This window comes from Lontra canadensis, unplaced genomic scaffold (assembly GCF_010015895.1).
Source record: "Lontra canadensis isolate GAN:19392208 unplaced genomic scaffold, GSC_riverotter_1.0 scaffold9, whole genome shotgun sequence".
In the NCBI taxonomy this organism is placed as follows: domain Eukaryota; kingdom Metazoa; phylum Chordata; class Mammalia; order Carnivora; family Mustelidae; genus Lontra; species Lontra canadensis.
The window spans coordinates 30,912,052-30,938,662 of NW_022631003.1; the positions used below are offsets into that span (position 1 = coordinate 30,912,052).

The window sequence follows — 26,611 nt, forward strand, 5'->3', positions numbered from 1 at the left end:
AATAAAAGGAACCCGTTCATTCTTGCTTGGGGAATCACAGCTTTGGAAGTTATTCCCTGTGACCTCCTTATTAGGTGCAAATAAATTTGACTTTGTATGACAACTCCACCTGATGTAGTTTCTATGTATAAGTCACCAAAGAGCTAACTCATGTTGTTCGGTTACATGTTAGTTGTTACATAACTCATGTTAGTTCGGTTATACCTCTCAAATCCTATCCGTTTGGCACTTCAGATGGAGGATGCTAGTACAGGGAGGATGGCAAAAAGCCTGGGAGTAGATTAGATTGAAGGGATGTAAATCAGGTTAGGGGGATGCAGTAATACATAGTCATGGATTACAAACTTGTGGCCTGCAGTCATATCATGCTTAGCCTGTACTGTGACTTAGAAATTAGAAGACTTTGGGGCGCCTGGGTGGCTCAGTGGGTTAAGCCTCTGCCTTCGGCTCAGATCATGATCTCCAGGTCCTGGGATCGAGCCCCACATCAGGCTCCCTGCTCATCGGAGAGCCTGCCCCCCCCCCCGTCTTCTGCTCTGCCTACTTGTGATCTCTCTCTCTCTGCCAAATAAGTAAATAAAATCTTAAAAAAAAAAAAAGAAGAAAAAGAAATTAGAAGACTTCACATAAGAATTCAGATTTTTGGTCCTCTTGATCAGCTCAGTCAGATATGAGCCCACATTACTGCCTGGAATAGAGAGGCAGCTGCCCCCTTGCAATACAGGACATCCTGCACAAGGCCACCAACTTTCTACTCCTTTTTGCCCAGCATCCTCCACACATTTTATTACCTGACTGCTTCTGGTAAGCAGCTGAAGTCACAGTCTTTGGTTTAGTATGAAAGAATGAGGGCCTAATTTAAGATAGTAGCAGAAAAGATTAAAAGATGGGTTCAGATCTTCAGAGGGAAAGATGAAATCTATAATTACCTCTGGGTTTCAGATTGGATGAGTGGGTAAATGGTGATAGCACTAACAAGAATAGGAATTATAAGAGCTAATGTGGTAGGAAAGAAAATAAGTTTAAGTCTGATTCTGTCTGAGCTATGTCACCAGACTCAGTTTAAAATTTAGGCTTTAAAATGTGAACTCTAAAGATGTACATTTAGAAATGGAAATGTTCCTGAAAGTAGCAAAGAGAAGGGGATGAAGAACAACATTCATAAAATACCTAAGAAAACCTTGATCAAGAAAAAAAAAAGTTAGCCTTTTTACGAGGAAATCTAATCATTGTGGAAGGAAGGGAAGAATTATTCAATTAATGGGTTGGAACAACTGGTTATCTATTTAAGCAAGCCAGATGTTCATTCCACTCCAATGGGCAAAATAAATTCAAATGGTTCAAAAATGTGACCATAAAAACTAAAGAGGAAAGAAAAAGGAAAGAAAAGAGGAAGTAAAAAGTCTAACTTCAAAAAAATTACAAGAAATATTGATGAGTAATTATCTGATCTTTAAATTGGCAGAACTCTATTTTTAAAATCACAATAAAAATAATGCTATAGGGCACCTGGGTGGCTCAGTGGGTTAAGCCTCTGCCTTTGGCTCAGGTCATGATCTCAGGGTCCTGGGATTGAGTCCCGTATTGGGCTCTCTGCTCCGCGGAGAGCCTGCTTCCCCCCTCTCTCTGCCTGCCTCTCTGCCTGCTTGTGACTTCTCCCTCTGTGTGTCAAATAAATAAAATCTTTTTTTAAAAAATAATGCTACATATTATTACATAAAAATTTGGAATCTACATATATAGATGTCAAACAAGAGTAAAAGACAGTATTTGGGGAAAAAACTGCAAAATAACAGCATGTATTTAAAGTATATATTGAGGGGCACCTGGGTGGCTCAGTCATTAAGCATCTGCCTTGGGCTCAGGTCATGATCCCAGGGTCCTGGGATTGAGCCCCTCATCAGCTCCTGGCTTGGTAGGAAGCTTGCTTCTCCCTCCCCCACTCCCCCTGCTTGTGTTCCCTCTCGGTATTGTCTCTCTCTGTCAAATAAATAAATAAAATCTTAAAAAAAAAAAAAGTATATATTGAAGTATAAAGGTATATCTTTAAAATAACAAGTTCATTTCTTAAAATATATGAAAAGCTTGTAAAATGGCTTTTTAAACATTAAAATTGTAAAGGGAAAATAAGGACCCTAATAATAAAGAAATAATACTGATTGACAATATACAAATAAAAATAGCTAACATCTAGAAAATGTTCAATTTTCCCAAGTAAATCAAGGATATGGAAACTTCAAAATAATACATATGTTCCCTATGTGAAAATAGCCATAATTTAGGGGGAGACCCTCTTGGTCCAGGCTATCATGAGATGACTTTCTCATACACCATGTGTGTTGGTGTGTGGTTTTCTCCCAGCTTTACTGAGATGTAAATGACATATAATGTTTTGCAATGTTAACACATACCAAGTAATGATTTGATACATAGATACATGTATACCCACATCATTTACCACAGTAAGGTTAGTTATCTATCACATTGTATAGTTAAAATTTTTGTGTGTGTGGTAAGAATTTTTAAGATTTACTCTCTTAGCAACTTTTTAATATACAGTACAGTATTGTTAACTATAGTCACCATGCTGGACAGCACATCACCAGAATTTGGAACTGAAATTTTGTACACTTTTGCCACCTCTACCCATTCCTCCTCCAACTGCTCTTACCCCTGGGCCCACGGCAACCACCAATCAAACTGCTATTTTTATAAGTTCAATTTTTTTAGCTATTAGCTAAAAAAAAAATAGCTATTTTTTTTAGATTCCACATATAAGTGAGATCATACAGTATTTGTCTTTTTCTGTCTGATTTATTTCACTTAGCCTAATACCCTCAAGGTCTATCTATGTTGTCACAAGTGGCAGGCTGTCCTCTTTTATGGCTGAATGATATTCTATTATATTGAAATACCATATTTTCTTTATTCATTCACCCATGAGTAGACACTTAGGTTGCTTCCATGTCTTGGCTATTGTGAATATGCTGCAATGAACACAGGGATGCAGCTCTCTCTTTGGGACAATGATTTCATTTCATTTGCACAGATATCAAGAGATGAAATTACTAGAACATAGAATACTTCTATTTTTAGTTTTTTGGGGAAACCTCCATACCAATTTATATTTCAACCAACAGTGTATGAGATTTCCTATTTTACAATATCCTCACCAACACTTGCTATCTCTTGATAATACCTATCCTAATAGGTGTGAAATAATATCACATGCTGGTTTTCATTTGCATTTTTCTGGAGGTTAGTAATATTAGCCACCTTTTAATTTATGTGTTGGCCATCCGAATATCTTCTTTGGGAAAAAAAAAATGTTTATTCAAGTCTTTGTCCATTTTTAATCAGATTATTTGCTCTTCTTGCTATTGAGTTACATGAGTTCCTTATATATATTAACCTATGTCCTGAGTTTTTTCTTTGCTGGGAGATTTTTGATTACTGATTCAATCTCCTTACTTATTACTGATCTGGTCAGATTTTCTATTTCTTCAGGATTCGGTCTTGGAAGATTGTATGTTTGCAGAAATTCATCTATTTCTTCTAAGGCTATCCAATTTGCTCGCGCCAAGTTGTTCACTGTAGTCTCTTAGGATTCTTTGTATTTCTATAGGATCAGCTATAATATCGTCTCTTTCATTTCTATTTTATTTGAATCCTCTTTTTTTCTTGGTTAGTCTAGCTAAAGGTTTCTTACTTTTGTTTACCTTTTCAAAAAAACAACCAAAAGTTTTGTTAAACTTTTCTATTGTTTTCCTCATATCTACTTATTTCTGCTCAGGTCATTATTAATTCTTTCCTTCAGATAACTTTGGGCTTGGTTTATTCTTCTTTCTGTAGTTACTTGAGGAGTAAAGCTAGGATATTGGAGATCTTACTTTTTTTCTTAATGTAGGCATTTATCACTATAAACTTACTATAACTCTTAGAATCACCTTTGTTGCATCCCATAAGTTTTGGTATGTTGGGTTTCCATTTTCACTTGTTTCATATTTAAATTTTTTTTTTCTTTTGATTTCTACTTTGACCCACTGGTTGTCTGGGGGGTGTGTTGTTTAATTTTCATGTATTTGTGAATTTTCTAGCTTTCCTTCTATTACTTACTGATTTCTAGTTTCACACCATTGTGGTGAGAAAGATACTTGATATAATTCCTGTCTTCTTGAATTTGTTAAGACTTGTCTTGTGGCCTGTTGGATGGCATGTTCTGTTTTAATCTGTTAGGTCCATTTGGCCTAGTGTTATTCATATCTGCTGTCCGCTTATTGATTCTCTGTCTGAACGATCTATCCACTATTGAGAGGGGGTATTAAAGTCCCCAACAATTATTGCATAACTATTTATTTCCCTTTAGTTCTGTTAGTATTTGTGTTATAGGTTAGGCACTCTGACATCAGGTGCATAATTATTTATGGTTGTTATATATGCTTTTTTAAAAAAAATATTTTATTTATTTATTTGACAGAGAGAGAGATCACAAGTAGGCAGAGAGGCAGGCAGAGGGAGAGAGGGAAGCAAGCTCCTCGCTGAGCAGAGAGCCCGATGTGGGGCTCGATCCCAGGACCCTGAGATCATGACCTGAGCTGAAGGCAGAGGCTTTAACCCTGAGCCACTCAGGTGCCCCGGTTGTTATATATTCTTAATTAACCCCTTTATCATTACATAATGACCTTCTCTGTCTCTTCTGACCATGTTTACCTTAGTCTATTTTGTTTGATTTAAGTTTAGCTATCCCTTGCTTTCTTTTGATTTCCATTTGCTCGAAATAACTTTTTCCAACCCTTCACTCTTGGTCTATGTATGTCCTTAAAGCTTAAATGAGGACACCATTGGATCTTGTTTTTTAATTCATTCAGTTATTCTGTATCTTTTGATTAGAGAAATGACAGATAAGGACTTAATACTGTCATTGTGTTGTTTTCTGTTTTGTATATCCTTTCTTCTTTGCCTCCTATTTTGCTACTTGTTTTATGAATAATGACTTTTTCTTTTTTTGGCAGTATGCTTTGACTCCTTTATGATAATCTTTTGTGTTTCTACTATAAGTTTTTTGTGGTTATCATGAGATTTACACTGATAACATCCTATTTTTTTATTATTACGTTCAACTAGCTAACGTATAGTGTATCAATAGTTTACATCCTGTTTTAAACTAGGAACAACTTAACTTTAGTAGCTGGCAGACACTTCACACTTTGATTTCTCTACCCCTCATATTTTAGGTTATTGGTGTTTTAATTTATATCACTTTGATATTATATATTTGATAATGTTTTTATAGTTATGCTTATTTTTATAAGATGCTTATTTTTAAGCTAGGGTTGTGAATTATGTGCCACCATTACAATATTTAAGAATGTGACCAATGGGGGCACCTGGGTGGTTCAGTTGGTTAAGTGTATGCCTTCAGCTCAGGTCACGATCCCAGGGTCCTGTGATCAAGCACTGCATCAGACTCCCTGCTCAGTGGGAAGCCAGCTTCTCCCTCTGCCTGCTGCTCTCCCTGCTTGTTTTCTCTCTCTCTCTGTTAAAAAACATAAATAATCTTAAAAGAAGAAAAAAAAAAAAAGAATGTGACCAGTGAGTTTTTATACATTCGTATGTTTTTGGTTTTTTTTTTTTTTAAGATTTTATTCATTTGACAGAGAGAGAAAGAGATCACAAGTAGGCAGAGAGGCAGGCAGAGAGAGAGGGGAAGCAGGCTCCCTGCCAAGCAGAGAGCCTGATGTGGAGTTCGATCCCAGGACTCTGAGATCCTGACCTGAGCCGAAGGCAGAGGCCCAACCCACTGAGCCACCCAGGCACCCCCACATTCGTATGTTTTTATGATGTTAATTAGAATCCTTTTATTTCTGCTTGAAGAACACAACTTAAATATTTCCTATAAATTAGGTCTGGGGTAATGCTTTTATTGATTCGGAAAGTCTTTATCTCTCTTTCATTTGTAAAGGACAGCTTTAGGGCATAGTATTCTTGGTTGACAGGTATTTTTCTTTCAATATTTTGAATATAACATCCATTCACTCCTGGACTGCAAGGTTTCTTTTGAGAAACCACCTATAGTCTTATGAGGGCACCCTTGTATAAACAAATTGGTTTTCTTTTGCTGCTTTCAAAATTCTCTTTTTTCTTTGACCTCTGACAATTTATAATGTATCCTGGTATAGCCCTTTTGGGTTCAATCTATTTGAGATTCACTATACCTCCTGAATCTGGATGTCCATTTCTGTCCCCAAGTCTAGAGAGTTTGCTGCCATTCTTACTTTATTATTGTTTAAGATTTTATTTTATTTATTTGGGGGCAGGGGGAAGAGCAGAGGGGGAGGGACAAGCAGACTCTGTGCTGAGAGTGCTGCCCAATACAGGGCTTGAGGCTTGATCTCAGAACACCGAGATCAAGACCTGAGCTGAAACCAAGAGTTGCAGGCTTAACCGACTGAGACACCCAGACACCCCTCTCATTCTTGCTTTAAAGAGATTTCTGTCCCTTTCTCTTCTGGGTATGCATAATAATATACGTATTCATAATATGTATTTGCATCTCCTAATTGTGTCTTATAAGTCTGTGGACTTGCTTCACTCTTCTTTTTTCCTATATTTCAATTCACTAATTCTTTTTTCTACTTTGTTAAGTCTGTTACTGAAGCTCTCCATTGAATTCTTGAGTTCATTATATTCTTCAGCTCTAGAATTTCTGGTGTTTTGTTTTTTTTTTTAATAGTTTCCATCAAAAAGCTTTGTTGAACTTTTCATTTTGTACATGTACTGTTTTCTGACTTTCATTTAGTTGTGTGTCTGTGTGTTCTTGTAGTTCACTGAGCTTCTTTAAGAGGATTATTCTGAATTCTTTGTCAGATAGTTCACAGACCCTATGTCTTTAGGGTCAATTATTGGAGTTCTATTAGTTTCCTTTAGTAGTGTCATGTTTACCTGATTCTTCGTGTTCCTTGATTCCTTGTGTTGGTATCTGCCATTTAAGTAACTGGTCTCTTCCCCCAGATTTTATAGGTTTAGCAGGGAAAGACCTTCACAAGTCAGCTCAGCTTGGAATAGCAGCTGGTAGTATCTATAGGCAGGCAGGGCTTCCTATCAGGGTCTCTAGTTGGGTGAGGCCACTACCCATGCTCTGAAGTTAGGGTGGGTGCAACTACCTGGTCTGTAGTTGGGTGAGTCTGCTGGCTGGGTTCCACATTCGAGCAAGGGCAGTAGGAGGACTCCCTGATCAGGTGGAGCTGCTGACTGTGCCTGCTGTCAGGTGGGGCCACTAGCTGGATTCTACAATTACCTCTGGTCAAGTGAGGTCACAGGCTATGTTCCCTGGGATGGTGGTACCACTGTTTGGACTCCCAGATTGGGCAGGGCTATGGCCTGGGCTTTGTAATCACTCCTGTTTGGGTGGGGTCTCAGACTGTGCTTCCCGATTGGATGGTGGCTCTGGCTGGTCTCCATGCTGAGGAAGGCTGCAGACAGGTTTTGTGCTTCTGACTATGCTCTGGAATCAAACAGACTATAGGCTGTGCCCCAAGGTTGGGCAAGGTCTCGGGTTGCACTTCACAACCAGGTAAGCTGTTGGCTGTGCTCCATCCACTGCTGGAGAAGATCGCTGGCTGAGTTCTCTGGTTGGGAGGGGCTCTGTTTGTGTTCTATAGTTAGTTGGGCTAGAGATTGTGCTCTGCAAATGGACAGGGTTGCTGTCCAAGCTTCCTCACCAGGTGAGGCTGCAGGCTATGCTCCCACTTGGACAGGTCACTGGCTGGCTGGGCTCCCTGCCTCGGGGAGGCAGGAGGCGGTGTTCAACAATCAGGCAGAGCCATAGTCTGCACTCTGTTGCAAGGCAGGACTGTAGGGTGGGCTCGGCAACCTGGCAGTATCACAGATTGGGCTCTGGATCTGTCCAGGCTCACTGTTCAGGTTCCCAGGTTATGCGATGTCAGAGGCTATACTAAATAGTGTACTCGCCAGGGCTGCTGGCTTGGCTCCCTGCCCAAGCGGGGCTGTAGGATAGGCCCTGTGGCTGCACAGTTTCTTTGGCCAGATGGGAATGGAGGCTATACTCAGCACTTGGACAGAGTTGTGAATGTCCTGCCCATGTGGGGCCACAGAACACACTCCATAGTCAGTATGGCTTGTTGGCTGGGCCCAAATAAGGCAGACCTATCAATCAAGCTCCCTAATAGACAAGGCCACTGCCACTGATTTGGCACTGCAGATGGGCAGAGCAGCTGGCTGGAGTCTCTGCTCAGGTACCACTGTGAAGAGAAATTTGGTCCACCAAGATCTGAGCACTGGGTGGTATATCCCCAGCCTCCTCCTCTATCTGATCCCCAATAGTAGAGCCTTGCAGATTTTCCCAGTAAGCCTTGTGAGCTAAGACCAAAGTAGACATCCCTGGATGTATCCCACAAGGCCAGAGGAGCTGGATGTCCACCTTGGGCTCTCCTTTCCACTGGAAAAGCCATAGGCCCAGGGGGCCCTTCTCAGTACGACTGTGCCGGCCAGGACAGCAGGAGGTGGGGGGCAATGAGTTCAGAGTATGTGGTCCTTCTCAGTTTCTGTGATACAGGGGGTTGCTTCAGCCTCATACCTAGGTTCTGGGATTATTACAATGGTGTTGTCTATAGGTAGTTGCTAGTTGGTCTTCTTATGAAGGAGGCTGAAGTTGGAAACAATCTATGTTACCACCTTGATGATATCACTCCCTGTGCTTATGTTAATTGATAGGAATATAATCCTTTTGGTAGGGAGTATAGCAATTGTTATGAAGAAACTTAAGGTTTTGTAGGGTTTTTTGACATAATAATTTTACCTTTAGGAATCTATCATAAGAAAATAATAAAAATTGCAGCAAAGATTTATAGAGTTGTTTTTAAATCAAAGCATTATTTAAAATAGCAAATAAAACAAATGATTAAAACTAGGTGAAATGATTGATGGAATGATGATAGCATGAAATACCACAGAAATACTGAAGAAAATTTCCCCCAAAAAATTTAACATGAGAAATAATACGAAGTAAACAGGATACAAAGCTCTATCTATAGGTAAAATATGAACTCAGTGATATGGAAAAAAAGGGGGGGGGTAAATTATGGCATAAAATTATGGATAGTTTAGATTTTGTCCTTTATCATTTTTTAAAGATTCTAATTTTTCCATAATGGGAAAACAATGATTTTTATAATAAGAAAAAAGAAGTACTTCAGAGTAATTGTGTGAGGACAGACATGGGAGCAGTAAAAGGAAATTAAACTGAATTTTTCAGCCCACAAAGGTGGTTTTCCAGGTACTCTGTACTTGGGAGTTTTTTCCTATGAACCAAATTTTTAGTTCTGGTTTAGTGGAGGATAATGAGGAACAGCAAAAAGAGTCTGAGTCACGGAATAAAGTTAAATACAAACCACAAGACTAATGAGAATTCTGAAAAGTTTTCCAGTCATATCTTACATTTCTTTTTAGGAAAACAGATTTTTAGTGGTTTATACTCATGCATGTTTACAAGGGCTCAAACTGTTTGTCACTCTCTTAACTAGCTTGTCTACTGGGGACTCCAAAGGCCCATCTCAAAATCAAAACACAAGGCAGCACAAGTCTTACCTCAATTAACTTCATGTCTTATTTAGGGTAAGGGAACTACCCCAAAATCATAAGAGACAAAATGAGGGCTCTAGCTTCAAAGATCTCCACACTCCTCTTTACTCCTTCTTTAAAGGAGATACAGCCTGATATAAAGCACCAGTATAACAAAAAATGCCTATTTTGTGCTAAAAGGTGAAGGTTTGGTGTGACCAGAGAAAAACCAATGGAATGGTGAGAGGTGGTGTGATGCACTGTAAAGGAAAGGGGAGCAGCTCACACACTTTCATCACTCAGTGTTCCAACTGGAAGAAGCTCTCATCTTTGAACTCCTGCCTTTCACTTTCTTAAAAGTAAGTGGAATGGGAATGGGAATCGGGGAGAGAGAGAGAGAAAGAAACAGAATGACCTTCACACCCAAAAGGAAACCTGAAAACAGGCTTCAGTTTAAGTGAGGATGTAAAATATGAATTTTCCAGAAATGACTTTGATTAAAAATATAAGCTCGTGGTTGAATTTTCCCATTCACTCAAAAATATTCAAAGCTTCTATGTCACTGAAGAGGTTCAAGAGAGATGTAGGTTCCTTTATTGTACCAATTCCTGTTATATTCCCTAATTTTAGTTTTAAAATTATTACTGCATTCTCTTGTTCACTGTTCCTTTTCAAACAACCACTCACTGAAAGAGATCAGACTAATCTAACATCCTAAGAGAAGCAGCAATTCTTTTTGAGGGCAAGAATTAGATTAGACTAAAAATAAAACATGGTATCACCAAGTTTACAATTTTAAGATGTAAGTAGCTCTGAGTTACTTTTAGCTATTTTGAGTCATCTAAACTCTCCCAAGAGGCTTTTTGACCATCACAAGTGACCAACAAAAACTGCTCCCAGCTAAAAGCAGACATACCATGTGACTCATAAGATTCAGATATTGTGTTAAACACTCAGATTACTTGCCTTCTGCAACCGTGAGAAAATCCAGAAGCTACTTCACCTCATTTAAGGCACTTAAATCTTTAAGGCAGAAAAAAATGTTTTTAGTGCTATGACCTTTATAATTAATACCTGAACAGCTGATCAGCTAAGTACCAAACAGGGTCATACCATTTGATTGACTTGTGATCTTTAGAACACAATTCCAGTCTATTTGGAAAACAAATATAGGCGAGGTAAAAAATGCCTAAGATGGAATAAAAAGTAAACTGTATAGTTTGTTGTCATCAAGGATATCCTGTAATTCAAGTGGGTAGACTGGCAAATCCTCCCATAAATCAGTTTATGAGTTCAATTCTGTTCAGTATTTTTCTGGATTTCACTAAAGGTCTAAGGTGGCAAATTTAGTTCAGCAACACGCAAGACTGTTAGAATCACAGCACCCAACAACAGAAGCTATAATATCTCCCTCATTTTACAGAAGTGAGGCCCACAGTCATTTGGCTACCTGGTGGACAAACCTGGACTAGAACCAGTCACTCGACCTTCCACTGGAGCTCCCAACCTAGCGGGATAGTCCATGGTGTGGTGGCACCTCTGGGACTCTGTATTACCCTGTGGAGAAGCTGGCTCTCAGGACACTGACAGCCCGGGCCAAGTTCTGTACTACATGGTGTCCATGAGATCTAACACTAATGTCCAAGTCCAACGCTAAATCACTGTTTACTGTCTTAGGATTACAGATCTGTGGATCAAATAACTGGTTTCGGCCTGCTTTTCAGATGATGGAAGAATGACATTTTTACTCCAAACTTTCTAGTAAACCCAAAATATTATGACTAAAGCCTTCTTGAAAGTGATTAGGATTTTCGATTACAGAAGTTAACTGCCATGAAGTGAACAAAATTCAGCCTGGGACCCACCTCTATCTATGATGATTTCTTCATGAAAATATTCCCCAAAGTGAGGTTTTCAAAATCTTAGATACCACATGGAATCACGGGCACTCCTTGTCCATGGCAGCTGAGCATGAGGGCAAAGCTAAGTGTACATACATCCAGTTGTCTGGATTCTGCCCTGGGTATTCTATAACATGAAATAAGATCTCTAAAATATAAAAATGTCCTTTTTTCTTTCCAAACTGGACATATCTTTTTCTATTTATGAAAGCAAAATGTTTCCTGTAAAAACGTGAAAATATCCGGAAGTATATAAATTGCAACATGAAAGTGACCTCACACTCCTACCTCCCATACCAGCCAGTTTTAACTGTTGGCTGCCAGACTGGTGTTCCACTGCCTGGATTTAAATTCTGGCTCTGTCACTGGCGAACTCTGAGAGCTCTCAGGGTGTCAGTGCCCTTATCTACAAAACAGAGACAATGATAGTGTGCAAGAATTAATAACTAGTGTTTATTAAGTACTTTATGAAGTGTAGGTATTATTCTGAGCACTTAAACCATATTAACAAGTTTTAATAAAGTGGCTGACAGATAGACATTAGAGCACTGAACAATGTCTGAGCCTTAGTCACATGCTCCCTAAATGTCAATGGTTGTTCTGATGACCTTCCCAAACCTTAACATGTACACACACACACACACACACACACACAGATGGTTTTAATACAAATGGGCTCCTACAAACTGCTCTATAACTCGGTTTTTCCCTATTTTAACATAAACAGACCCACTTTATCTTCTTTAGGGAGCATACCATAATAACATTTTCCAACATACAGTGAGTTGCTTTGTGCTTTGTGTATCATCTCATATAATCCTCACATGAACCCTAAAAAGCATGTGCTATTTATTACTATTCCTACATAGACAGGAGGAAAGGAAGATTCAACTGGGTCAAGTAACTTGCCCAAGATCATATAGCTAACTGTGGTGGAACCGGGATCTGAACTTAGTGACCACAGTGCTCTCCATTCTCTGTAGGGCCCTACTTTTTTTTTTTTTTTTTTTTAAAGATTTTATTTATTTATTTGACAGACAGAGATCACAAGTAGGCAGAGAGGCAGGCAGAGAGAGAGGAAGAAGCAGGCTCCCCACTGAGCAGAAAGCCCGATGTGGGGCTCGATCCCAGGACCCTGAGATCATGACCTGAGCTGAAGGCAGAGGCTTTAACCCACTGAGCCACCCAGGCGCCCCTGTAGGGCCCTACTTTTAAACTAATGTCCACTAACAGACACTTAGATGGCTTCCATTTTGGGTAGGTATTTTTAGCAACGCTGCAGTGAACATACTCAGATCACAGACCGCACACTCTTTCTCTTATTTCCTTATTGTATTCTTCTGGTGTGCAACTGCTGAATCAAAGAATATTCACATTTTAAATTTTGACACACAAGGCAATATTCCCTTCCAGAGAGATAGTGCCAACTGAAAAATCTACAGATACATGAAAGCGGCAACACTGGGTACCGTCCATCTTTTTAATCTTTGCCAGCCTGATGGGTTAAAAAAAAAAAATCCTACTGTTGTTTATGTATTCCTTTGACTAAAATGAGTTAAGTGTATTTTCATATATTTTAAATATTTCTTTTCTAAGCTGCCTGATTTAAGTTCCTTGCCCACTTTTGTATTGGAAGATTCATTCTTTAATAAAGTGAGACTATATTTTAACAATATAATTTCATAGCCCAGTTTTAGTTATTTTAAATAGCTTAAATCATACCTTAATGCCAATATTTAAATAATTTTGGTTTATACAACTTACAAAAAAAGTCAAAGAATGCTTTAGTTCATGTAGGAATTATAGTCATTACATTAGAAGCAGGGCACTTTCCTACAAATCAGTAAGATCAAGTCCAAACTATTATCACACAACTCATAGGTTGAGGATGTAAGTAGAAAGAGTTTTCCAGACTAAGTAAGATTTTCTGTTATTGTGATATGACACTAAGATGCTATTATCCAAAGACAAATACCATATGATTTCACTTATTTGTGGAATTTAAGAAACAAAACTGATGAACAAACCATAAGAGACTCTTAAATATAGAGAACAAACGGAGGGTTGTTTGAGGGGAGGTCAGTGGGGGAGTGGGGTAACTGGGTGATGGGCATTAAGGAGGGCATATGATGTCATGAGCACTGGGTATAATATGCAACTGATGAATCACTAAATTCTACCCCTGAAAGTAATATGTTAACTTGAATATAAATAAAATCTAAAAATAGTGAAAACAAAAAGACCCTATTGTTTGGACCCTATTTATTTAGGCCAGCATATATAATTTCTTTTTTTAAATGATGCCAATTGGGTGCCTGGGTGGCTCAGTAGGTTAGGCGTCTGCCTTCAGCTCAGGTCATGATCTCAGGGTTCTGGGATCGAGCCCCATGTGGGGCTCCCTGCTCAGTGGAGAGCCTGCTTCACCCTCTCCCTCCACCTTCTGCCCTGCCTACCTGTACTTTCTCTATCTCTCTGTCAAATAAATAAAATCTTAAAAATAAATAGATAGATGGATGGATGGATAAAATAAAATAATGTCAATTTACTCTTCAAGAGATGACTTCCCAGCATAGATAATGACCCTCTGGGAAGCAACTAACCAATGTCATTGTCGTTATTATCACTGTCATCACAGCGGCTTATGGCTACTATCACTAAGCACCTTACCTTCTCTGCACCAGACAGTACTATATGCATGACCCCACTTAATCTTCACAACTGTCTGAGGTAGGTACTATTTCCCCATTTAACAAATGAGAAACTGAGGCTTCAAGCCATTAAGTTACTTGCCAGAGGCTCTCAGCTAAAAGTGGCAGAGCTGGGATCTGAACCCTGTCTGACCTCAGGGCTACTACTGTTCTATTGTTCTAACATCACTCCTACATTTTACAATCAGACTCAACTAGTTCAACAAAGCTAAAGCCAAAAATAAATCTGCTAACCTCCTAAAGACCACTCAAAAGAATTACTGGTCTCTTCTTACACAATCACCTTATTTATTCTTAATAAATCTGAAAGCACTGTTATAGTTCCTGGTTTATAGAAACTGAAAAGAATCAAGAAGCCCATCCTCCCAGGAACAAGGCTGTGTTAACCTTCCTCCCACTCAACACACCCTCTTGCCCAAACAGCTGTACAAACTGTTTAAAGAGTTTTAGAATCTTTTGGGAACCTTTGCAATTATTTCATAGATTATTTAAAATATGTAGTCTATCCTATGCTGTCATCACTTACTTGTCTAAATAGGGGGAAAGTATCAGAATGCTTTACTCTGTGAGCAGGAGGATTAACCAACACTGAGTGGCAGTCAGAAACCCAGCAAAGTTGCCATATTAGGGTTGAAGTCCACGTTTAAGCTGCTTCTAGATGGGTTACCAAGAGCCCTGAAATAACCTCAGAAAGCCGGAGAGGTCTCCAGAGTGGCGACAAAGGAGTCTCTTTGATCTGTTTGGCAGCCTTACAATCAGAAAGTTCTTGCATCTAACCTAAATATCTCCTACTGAAATTCAAACCCATTTATTTTTCTCAGAGTCTCCATAAAAAATGAACTTCAACTGCAAAAATTAATTTGCCCAAATTCTCTCAGCAAATAAGAAAAGAGTAGCTAGAAGCAGCACTGGTTTCCTTTGAGCCTCATCATTCCGTAATCCCAGTCTCTTAAATTTTTAGTCCATTTTGCTAAGGGAAAAACTGCTTGTCTTCCTCAAAAAAACTGTGAAACTGATTTGAGAATAAAGTTGTCCTTCTGAAATCCTCGTGATTTGTATTTATTTAAGAATTTAGAAAACAGAAACCCTTCACAAACTTTTAAAGATCTTTAATTAATAAAAAATAAAATCATAGATAACTCTTTTATCAACTACCCCTAGGTTGGGGAGAGTGTGACACGTTTTACAGGCATGACAATCTTTCATCTTCACAATTCTATGAAGTAGATGTTTCTAGACTTATAGATGAGAGAACAGAGACTTTTAAGTCACCACCCCAAAGATATACAACTAGTAAATGGAACCTGGTCTGCTTTGTATCAGGGACCCAGCTCACAACCCATTTAACTACACTGTCTCTCATGTGACTTTTATTTTCAAATGAGTAAGCCCCACTTTACAGAGTACTTTTTTCCTGAAAGTACCACACTCATTATTACAAATTTGATCTTCCTCACCTCTTTCCATTATAAAATGTGTGGAAAAATAACACCCCAAGCTTTCACAAAACTAAAGAGTCATACTTAAGAATACAGCAGACATTATTTATTTTTTAAAAAACATCACCTTGTACACCCTCTTCTTTTTAAAGATTTTATTTTTAAGTAATCTCTACACCCAATATGGGGCTCAAACACACAACCCTGAGATCAAGAGTCACATGATCTATGTACTGAACCAGCCAGGCACCCCTAGTGGACATTTTTTAAAAACTAAAAAAAAGAAAAAAAAATGTGCACTAAGACTTAGGAGTGAGTATGACCATCTACAGAACTTTTGCACTAGATAATCATCTTGTCACAGTCCATTCTGAGACTCTTCTTTGTTCCATTAATCTATCCATCCATCCATCCAACCATCCACCCATGCATTCTCACACCTAAACTATTTTATTTTCAGAGCTGTAAAATATTTTTGGCACCTGGTTGGGCAAACCTCTCCCCTTTTTCCTTGTTTCTCCTTCCTCAATTTTTTACATACTCTTTCATATGAATTTTAGAATCTGCTTGTAAAGTTTAATTAAAAAACTTGGAATTTTGATTGGGTATTATCTTTTTTTTTTTAAGATTTATTTATTTTAGAGGGGGAGAGAGAAAATGCATGCAAGTGGGAGGCGGGGCAGAAGGAGAGAGAGAGGGGAAAGAAGCAGACTCCCTGCTGAGCACAGAGCCTGATGCACGGATCCATCTCATGACTCTGAGGTCATGACGCGAGCCAAAATCAAGTCGGATGCCTAACCGACTGAGCCACTAGGAGCCCCACATATTGTCTTTTTGAAAAGAGGAAAAAACATGGTTTAAACTAAGCTAGCATCAGCCTTGGGCTTCAAATTACCATTTTTATTTTGGTTCTTTGCCAAGGTATTTCTGCCACCTGGGGACAAGTTTCCAGATTGAAGGTTATGGTTTTTTATAGTCTTTTAAAAAAAAATCTGCATCCAAACTTACAGTGTCTGTTATTGATTGCAGAAAACAAAATAAGAATTCAATAAGCCTATGAAGTGGTATTTGCAAGACAGTTAAGGCCTTGGGATCACCAAAGATAGAAAGAAGAAACCAGCTAAGCCAATACTTCCACAGGTTTCAGGTAAGGCTGATCAAAGACTGGCCATCGTTATCACCTGATATACACTAGACTCTTTGCTAGAAGGAAGAGATCCAAACAGTAAGAGATTATATGAGCAGTCGAAAATCCCATAATATTTTTGAACACAGCAAGACTAACTCATAGAAATAATTAGTACATGCGACAAAGTCTGGATGGGCCTTTGAGATACAAGCAGGGCTTCAGAACAGGGAAAAAATGGGTGCAGGCTGCAGTTCCCAATAAGAACTAGTAGGTCGGGTAGCTCAGCTCTAGCTTCAATGAATGCTTCACAGTAATCAAAATTTAATGACACCTATTCAAAAGTCCACGTGAAGAAAAATGGGATGATCTCAATTTGCTTGATAAAGCAAGACTAAGCCAAGTCTACAACACCCGAATAGAAGGGCTGAGATTCTTTGGGAAAGCATCACCCTTTGTTCTTGCTGAAACTACTCCCCATGATGTGCACAAACTGTGGCCTGCACGAGATGATCCAAAGGGAAATGCCTCCAATGCTTTGTGGCTCGAGGGACTAGTCGAGGGACTACCTTATCCTACTCCCCTCTATGCAACTAGAAAAGTCCCTATTCCATAGGACTTGCATCCACAAAAACCTCCACCCAGTTTCCCAACATCATGGAAATTTACTAGTTCACTCAGAAGACCTAGTATGTGGGCTCATCTATTTGTGGAAAGAGGTAGTTCTTTCCAAAATTATTGAGTCAGAAAATTTTACCAGCACTAGATTTGTTAAAAAAAAAAAAAGAAAAAAAAGGAAAAAAAATTTTTTTTTTAGTTGAATAAACAGGATGAACACTGTATCTCCTTCCAAGGAGAAAAAAAACAACTGCTAAACATAGCTGGGAATATTGGTTGGGAGGAATTAGGGTGGAACCTTTTTTTTTTTTTTTAATTTAAATCATATGCAAACTCTACAGTTATTTAATTTAAAAATCATTATTAGATAATGCAAAGTAAGCATCTCACTGATTTCTTTACAAGACTGACATGCCAGTGAGCATTACGTTAGGAAGGGTATTTTCTTTGAAAATGAGTATAAAACTTACCTGTGATTGCTATTAAGGCAGTTTCACTAACATTAGGAAGTTTAGACTATTTAACCCTCTGAGGTTCTTTCCCTTCAGTCCTCCATGTTGTTTATACTTTTAAAAGGTAATTATTAGTACTTCAAATTAAGCAGAGAACACAGCAGGTGTGAACAGTTCTCACATAAAAGCCTCAGAACTTTGCTTCTAATAAGATACGCTGTAAATCATAAAACATCATGCCATATTCTATAGCTTTTACTAAGTGAAATTGGGAAGGTTGTTGGGTTGTACATTTTTAGAAATGAAATACTCTACATAGTTCCCCACAAACTTTAAGAGTTGTGAAGGTCAAAAGGAAGAGGCAAAATTGTTTTTTAAAAGTCACTACTCAATGTATGTGCACTGGAACAATAAAAATTCTATATCCAGGATAATGGTTATTTCTGTGGAAGGAGGGAAAGAGTATAGGAGGCATCTCAAACTCTATTAATATTTTGTTACTTAATAAAGTCCAAGGCAAATCTGGCAAAATATTAATATTTGTGCAGCAGACACATGGATTTCCCTTATACTTTTCTCTGTAACTGTACACGTTTATAGTAATTCATAATAAAAAATTCAACTATTTGTTTGTAATGCATTCTTAAGGAAAGAAAAATGACAAAGATGCCAAGGAACTTTCAAGGCTTCTTGTGGATGAATTTTTTTAAAGCTACTTAACTTCATACATACATAGAATATCTTATTTTCTACTGTTTTCTTTATTAACATCATCACCAGACAATTTCAGTAAAAAAGCACAACTCTCCAGGGACAAAGGAGTCTCAGGGAGTAGGGTGCAGTGAAGGTGATGGGCGTGGGAATAGCTGGGCAGGGGGAGGAGAGAGCCCGGGGGCAGAAGACCACTACTCAGCAGAAGAGGCCGCCAGTTTTCCAGACCCAGATCTTCCGGGAGGCTTCATTATTTTGTTTGAAGTATCATGATTTCCCAAAATACCAGAGAGATCTATATTTAAAGGATTAAAAACATATCCCATACATACTAAAATATTTCCAGATGAAACAATATAACATCAAGGACTTGCTGGTCATGCTTTGATAGCGGTTCAGGCTGGTGAGGGTCCGTGGAAATACATTATCCTCTCCTGTTGTGTATATTTAAATTTCTCCACAATAAAGTCTTTTAGGAAGAAAACCCAAAACTAAAATAAATGACTGAATGATTACCACATTAAAAGGCCCACCCCATTTCAATGTTAGGCCTGTTCATGGCAAGGGGATCAGGCAGCCAGGCCAGGCTCATCCTGACACGACCACTAGTCAGCCAGGTACCCTCATCTTAGTCAGCGGGTACCCTCATTTTGCTTTTGAGTTTATCCAACCGAACAACAACAACAAAAAATGTTTGGACAAGCTAATATTAAGTTTCCTTTAACTATAACATGATTATTGGATTTCTAAAACTGACTTACAGTACAACACAATTAAGAAGTGCAAATGTTATTAGCGATCTACTATGGCCAAGCGGGGGTTTCTTTGATCCCTCATTTATTTACTTATTTGAGAAACGCTCGGGGAATGGTACGATGTGCCAGGCAGCGCAACATGTGGGTAGAATACAAAGTAAAATGGCACAGAATCTCTGCTTTTGAGATCCAATCTAATCGTGGCAGACAGATGTATAAACAAATGACAATACAATGTAAGTGAGATGATAGCGATGACAGGGAGTTGAAAATGCCAGAGGCCTTCACAGTGACAGAGAACAGGGAATTGTAGATCATCTCATAAGCAGAAGGAGAAAGTTAAGTGGCTGGAGATGACACTCGATAAGAAAGTAGGGACCAAACTGAAAAGAGCCATGAATGCCATACCAAGGAATCTAGATGATATCTTGAAAAGTGATAAGGAAGCTATTTTAAAGATTGTAAGCCTGGAAATGATGCGGTCCAATTTACATTTTAGATGAGCTTTTGGAGCAGGAACCTAGAATTGGTGATGGTTCATGGTGTTTGGGGAATCAGAGGATGGAGTAAAAGAAGGGAAGGGAGGTTTACCTGGTAGTTAGAAGATACTCCAATGGCACAGCAGGATATGATGAGGGCTTGAACCAAGGCAATATTAGTGGAGATTACTGAGATACTGTTACAGCTTCAGAAATGCAGATTTTAGGTACTCTATTTCTCTCCCCATCTTTCAAGATAACAAACATGTACTGCATGGAATTACATGCAAACAAATCATGGAACTCTACATCAAAAACTAAAGATGTACTGTAAGGTGACTAACATAACATAATAAAATTAAATTAAATTAAATTAAATTAAATTAAATTAAAAACAAGCTAGAGCATGAAATAACAATGTCTATTCATCATCGGTGGGGTACCAGCTTCAAGCACAGTGCCATGTGCAGATGCTTAATAAATGCGGGTTATGTGTAGAATGTGATGAGTTTTGATAACTAATGAAACAGACAGTACCATGTGTCATATTAACAATGTCATGATAAAAAGCACAAGTAAGGGAAGACAAAAATTCTTTTTCAGGTGACTTTTGTGCCCCTCTATAGCCCTCCTCCCATCTCCCCAAACTTTTAGGCAACATCACCAATAATCCTTACTGCTACTTCTTAAAACAATAGAGTGGATAGTTAATTTGTTGTTAAGAGTTAGACTTCTCTCACATACAGACTATAATAGAAGATAGTTTTTTCCCTTACAAACTACAAAGTACTTTTTAAGTACGAAAACGGGCTCTTCTAAGAAAAGTATTAGAAGTACTCAGTATTATGTGCCACAAACCATATAAACTTTTGTTTTGATTTTTATAAAACAAAAGCAATATTTTTCCCTCAAAAACCATTATCTTTGTTTAAATAAAAATAAAAAGTAAAGCACAGAAGAGTAGATCGTCTGAACAATGTCCTGCTGTCATGACTATTACTCTGAAACTGGAAAATTATGCCCTTTAATTATTACCTTCTTATAATTTCAGATTCTCTCAGCAGTAAACCTGTGGTCCTAAACATCAAAACTTGTAAATTTTATTCTATTCCAAACACAGAACCTTACAAAATGTTAGTATCACCCCAAATGTCACTGAAAATAATAACAAATGTATAATTTATAGTAAGTAACTGAACATTAATTATGTGCCAGGTATGGAGTGCCTGGGTGTCTGTTAAACAACTAACCGGCTCAGGTCATGATCTCAGGGTCCTGGGATCAGGCCCTGCCTCCCTGCTCTGCACTCAGCAGGGAGTCTTGCTTCACCCTCTCCCTTCCTCCTCTGCTTGCTTCCTCCCCACTCCAACCCCAGCTCATGCTCTCTCAAATAAATAAATAAAATAAAATCTTTAAAAAAAGATTTGTGGGGCACCTGGGTGGCTCAGGTGGGTAAGCCACTACCTTCGGCTCAGGTTGTAATCCTGGAGTCCTGGGATCGAGTCCCTTGTCAGGCTCCCAGTTCCACAGGGAGTCTGCTTCTCCCTCTGACCTTCTCCCCTCTCATGCTCTCTCTCACTCTCTCTCTCTCAAATAAATAAATAAAATCTTTAAAAAAATAAAATAAAATAAGATATGTGTGCCAGGTAACAGGCTTAATATTTAAGCTACAGAACCCATTCGACCCTGACCCTCGCATTAACCCTAAGAAGTGGTACCTAAAGTTACTGCCATTTTGCAGTAGAAAAAATAAATGGGCTCAGAGAAGATTCGTATCTTTTCCAACGTTATACAACCAAAACAAGCTTGTCAGTAGCCCAGACTCTGCCACTATGCAGGACGGACTGCCTCTCCCAAACTGTGTGAGGTAGGTGGGCAGGTGTTACTAACCGCATTTTAAAGATAAAAAACTAGAGGTTCAGAAAGTTGACAAGACTTGCCTAAGGTAACACATCTAGAAATGGAACCGGCAACTTAGGCTCCTGGTTCAGGTGCTCTACCACTCCACCTCTAATATTGCGCCTGTTCCATGAAAGAAATCATAACCACTTCATGGGAATCAGCAAAATAGAGAATCCCCACTGTTGTTTAAAAACAATCAAATCAAATCAAACACAAAATGTCTGTCAGCATAGCACAAAGGTCATGAGGTTCTTAAAAAAAACAAAAAAACAAAAAAGGCAGTAAATTTCTTTTTGACACATCTAGACTGCCTTTAACTCAAATCATAAAAGGAGCTAATTTAGAAAACAGGATTTCCCAAATTTCGAAGGTGTGTATTTACTTTGTTTTCCCAGTATTTACTTATGTGTTCCTTCTAAAGGCCACATTGAACTGCCAAAGTTTTCAGTACTTATCAGAAACTTGGGAAAAGGTTAAAGAGCAATTTTCTGTCCCCAACCCACAGAGAAAACAAGGTCTACGATTAATCCTCACAGAATCTACTGCCAAATAACAAGCAGGTGCAATATTTCTCTGATGTACTGTATGTATGTGGGGTGGAGGTGGTTAAAAAAAGGGGGGGGAGGGGAGAAACATTAAAACAAACCACATTCAGGGGGCTCATTTCTTCTAAGTGACTTACGGCTAATACGGCATCTGGCTGTTGACAAGATGATCCCGCCCTTGAATACAAGGAAGTTGCACCCAGTCTCACAAAGCAGATGCAATCACCCCAAACAGAAATCTGGACTTCCCTCCAAGACAAATATGGAATTCAATCTGTGTGATGCCTTGAATGTCGCTAATTAATTTGCAATCCTTTAGTATGACCATACAAGGGAGGGAAAAGAGCTACCTTCCTAGTCCTTCCTTGAGGGGGAAGCAATAGAGGAAAAAGCATAATATTTAAATCCCATAGCAAAGTTTTAAAACTTTTCCATTAAGATACACACCCTAGCTGAGTCATCAGCATAATACACTGCAGCCAATCATCTTGGTACTAACTACCTTTCCTATACATGGTTGTTCCAACTCTGCTAATTCTACTCAAAAGAGAATGGGTAAGAAGCTCTAACTTGTTTCATTCTTTTCACTTAGTCATTTAACCCCATAATTTTTAGAGGAAATGCACTGATCTTAATTCATCTAAGCACTCAACCTATAGTTAAATGAATAAAGAAACCACAACTGAGTGAAAATTATATCTGAAACAACCAATAGCCAAAGCAATAATAGCAACCTAAAGAAAACTGTTTCAGGAGCCAATGAGAATGTTTTGAATCCAAAATAAAGATTATGAGGAGGAAAATTCTCTTAACCTAAAAGTACTTGATCCCATCTACCACACGAAAAATGTGTTTCCCACTTTCAACATCACATTAAAAAACAAAACAGTTTTAGGTGAATTCTTCTCTTAAACTAAAAATTAATTTTAAAAAAGTAATTAATTCTTCTTCAGATACCAGCTGATAAACCTTATGAATCTACTTCTAAGACTCTGCAACTAGACTGCCTGAGTTTGAATCCCTGATTGCACTCTTGTCAGCTTGTTTGATCTCAGAGAAGTGAATTCATCTGTGTGGGCCTTAGTTTCTTCATCCACCGAAGGCATCCTTGTGAGTTAATGCAAGTAATACATTTGGAACAGTACCTGACACATGATAAGTGGGCAGTTTGAAGAAACTGTTATCATTTCTCTCACCACTGTTGTTAACTTGACAATCATATTCCCTTTGCCATCTTTAAAGCACGTGGAAAATCTACTGAAGATAATTAGATCTCTGAACTACCACTCGGCTAAAGAAAATAATACAGTGACAGTTTGGTCAGAAAGTTATATATTTCAAAGAACTTAAGTCCGTGATTTGACATCATAAGGACTCAACTGTAAGAACAGTTTAGGATTCATGTGGATCTCTTATGGGCAGCTGTTACAGATTTCAAGTAGTCCCTAAGTTGCAAGTATTAAACTATCAAAATTAGGAAGCCAAAAATATCTTGTATTTGAAATAATCACAATACACTTGGCGAGACAGATGCTACTCTTATATAAGTCTTATGGTATTAGGCACTGTTCTAAACAGTGTATCTTAAATACATGAAGAATTTCTATGAATCAATAAAAAAAATTAAATAAAATAAAAAGAGCAAAAACCCCAAATAGGAATTTCACAAAAGGGAAAACACAAATGGTCCATAAATATAATGTAAGATGCTCAACTACAATTCTAATCAAGGAAATGAAAATGAAAACCCCAATGAGGTATCATTTCACACCCCTAGATCAGCAAAAACTTAAAAGGCTGTCAATATCTAGTTTTGCTGAGGAAGGAGAACAATAGAAACTCTTATTCACTGCTGATGAAGGTACAACTGCTTTGGGGAACAGTCTGATACTCCTCAGTGAAGCTCAACAGACACATGCCCAATGAACAGACACATGCCCAATAACCAAGCAACTGCACTCCCAAGACATCTGCCAAAAAGACACACGTGGAGTACAGGGGGCACTACTTAATGATGGTCCCTGGGGCACTGTTCCCACAGACAAAAAACAACAACAACAACAAAATGCAATGATCATCAACAGAAGAGGAACAACAACAACAAAAATAGTGTGGTATGGTCCTATAACTGAAAACTACACAGCAGTGAAAATGATCTAAGTACCACTACTTGGATGAATCTCAGAAACAAACATAAAGTTGGGAAAAGAAAAAAAAAAAAAAAGAGGCAAGTGATAGAATATTAACTGTTCTCATTCATATAAATTCAGAAATAAACAAACTAAAAAATCATATTCACTCAATGGGATATATTCCTAGGTAATGAAACTGTAAGTAAAGCAAAGGGATGCTTTAAAAAATGAAAGACAACTAGTTTAAAACTGAGAGACAAAAGGCATATGGGAAGCTTCTGGGATAATGGGAAAGTTCTATTTGTTAACCTCCATGGAAATTACTGCACAGATACATGTTATGTTCTTGTATGTAACACACTTTAAACAAAAACAATTTAACATATGGGGCGCCTGAGTGGCTCAGTGGGTTAAGCCTCTGCCTTCGGCTCGGGTCATGGTCTCAGGGTCCTGGGATTGAGCCCCACGTCGGGCTCTCTGCTTAGCGGGGAGCCTGCTTCCCCTGCCTGCCTCTCTGCCTACTTGCAATCTCTCTGTCAAATAAATAAATAAAATCTTAAAAAAAAAAAAAAACAATTTAACATATTCCTTTTACAAGAGTTGTGGGGGTGCCTATGTGGTTCATAGGTTGAGCATCTGGCTCTCAATCTCAGCTCAAGTCTTGATCTTAGTTAGGGTCATGAGTTCAAACCCTGCACTGGACTCAACGATGGTCACAGAACATATGGTTAAGACTACATAATGAACTCATCATTGAAACAATGTAGACATTTCAGACTAGGAAAGTAACTATTTAGGGTAAAGAATGCGAGAAATAAAACCTGCAACAGAAACAAAAATACTGAAAATTTACAATTGAGTCAAACTCATTCACAGGTAGAAAATCAACAAAGTAATGATATAAAGCATCTTTTTGTCCAAGTATGTTCTACAAAACATTTCTTCTTAGATGTCTGAAGGAAAATGGGTTCCAGTAGTGAAATAAATTTGGGGAATAATGAGTTCAACAAGTAAATCTCCTAAAGAACAAACAGAATTTCCCAAATTCTTTGACCCTGGAAACTTTTAACATGGTGAATTACATAGTGGCTCTTTTAGGACTTGTGTTTCATGTAATACAAACTGGGAAACATTTGGTAACACAGAGGTCATACTAGATACAATATTATCCCTAAGACTAAAGCAGGAGAAAAATATTCTAGTAAAAAGATACTTAGAGGTCTAAGTCTTTGGTAACTGACCTGACCAAGCTAAACCCTGGATGGTGGGAAGCAGAACCCATAACCAAATAGCACCCTTAAGAACTAAGTGAACCATCATTCTGTGTTATATGAACATGAACACACCTTTATTGTGATAAAAGGCAAAATATGAGGGAGGCAAAATGACAGAAAAGATCTAGATGGAATATCAAGAAGTATTTCTACAGCTTTAGGGTCATGATAGACTAATAGGCAGAAGGTTTTATTTTATTTAGGTAGAGTCCAGCACAAAAATCTAGGTTTCAAATCAGATCTCTTGGTTAAAGGTTTTTCTATTAATCTTCTAATAAAATTAGAAATTCTCTAATTTCGGGGTGCCTGGGTGGTTCAATGGGTTAAAGCCTCTGCCTTCAGCTCAGGTCATGATCCCAGGGTCCTGGGATTGAGCACTGCACCAGGCTCTCTGCTCGGCGGGGAGCCTGCTTCCCTTTCTCTCTCTGCCTGCCTCTCTGCCTACTTGTGATCTCTCTCTCTCTGTGAAATTAAAAAGAAAGAAAGAAAGAAAGAAAGAAAGAAAGAAAGAAAGAAAGAAAGAAAGAAAGAAAGAAAGAAAGGAAGAAAAAAAAATTCTCTAATTTGCTACTAAAGTTTTCCCTAGGTACAATGAATCTATTAACTGAATCTGAAAATTCTTCATAATATGCTTTTATTACCACAGGAAAATTACATGATAGTGCTCTCTGAAAGATAATATAAACACTGCACATTTATTTTTAAAACTTCTTTATAATTAGATGATTATCATAAACTTTCACATACACCAGTCCTCATGAAAACTAACTTTTAGGTGGCAATGAAATATATTTTAAAGGAAAAAGTTGTTGAACATGTCTTTGTATATCAAAAATGTTGAAATATTATTTGACAAGAGTCAAACATCTGTCTTTTCAGGATACCATTGGGATTCAAATGTGGAAATGTGGTACTGCTATGGGTCTTTACAAGGTGAAGGCTCTCAGACTTCTTCAAAGGGCTCTTGGTGATTTACTGCAACCTAGGCCC

The 26,611-nt window shown here is 38.2% G+C and overlaps 1 protein-coding gene across 2 annotated transcripts in view; it reads right to left on the minus strand.

The window, feature by feature from the left end:
• STK38L (serine/threonine kinase 38 like) overlaps positions 1 to 26,611 on the minus strand; it is an 81,721-nt gene that overhangs the window by 33,765 nt on the left and 21,345 nt on the right. Inside the window, exon 1 of one of the 2 annotated variants that reach the window (XM_032855203.1) lies at positions 11,769 to 11,875. The exons of the other annotated variant lie outside the window; for it this stretch is intronic. Coding sequence (XP_032711094.1) covers positions 11,769 to 11,775 — 7 coding nt within the window. The 5' untranslated portion in view covers positions 11,776 to 11,875. Of the gene's footprint in view, positions 1 to 11,768; positions 11,876 to 26,611 lie in introns of those variants that run through there. 2 annotated transcript variants of the gene reach the window in all.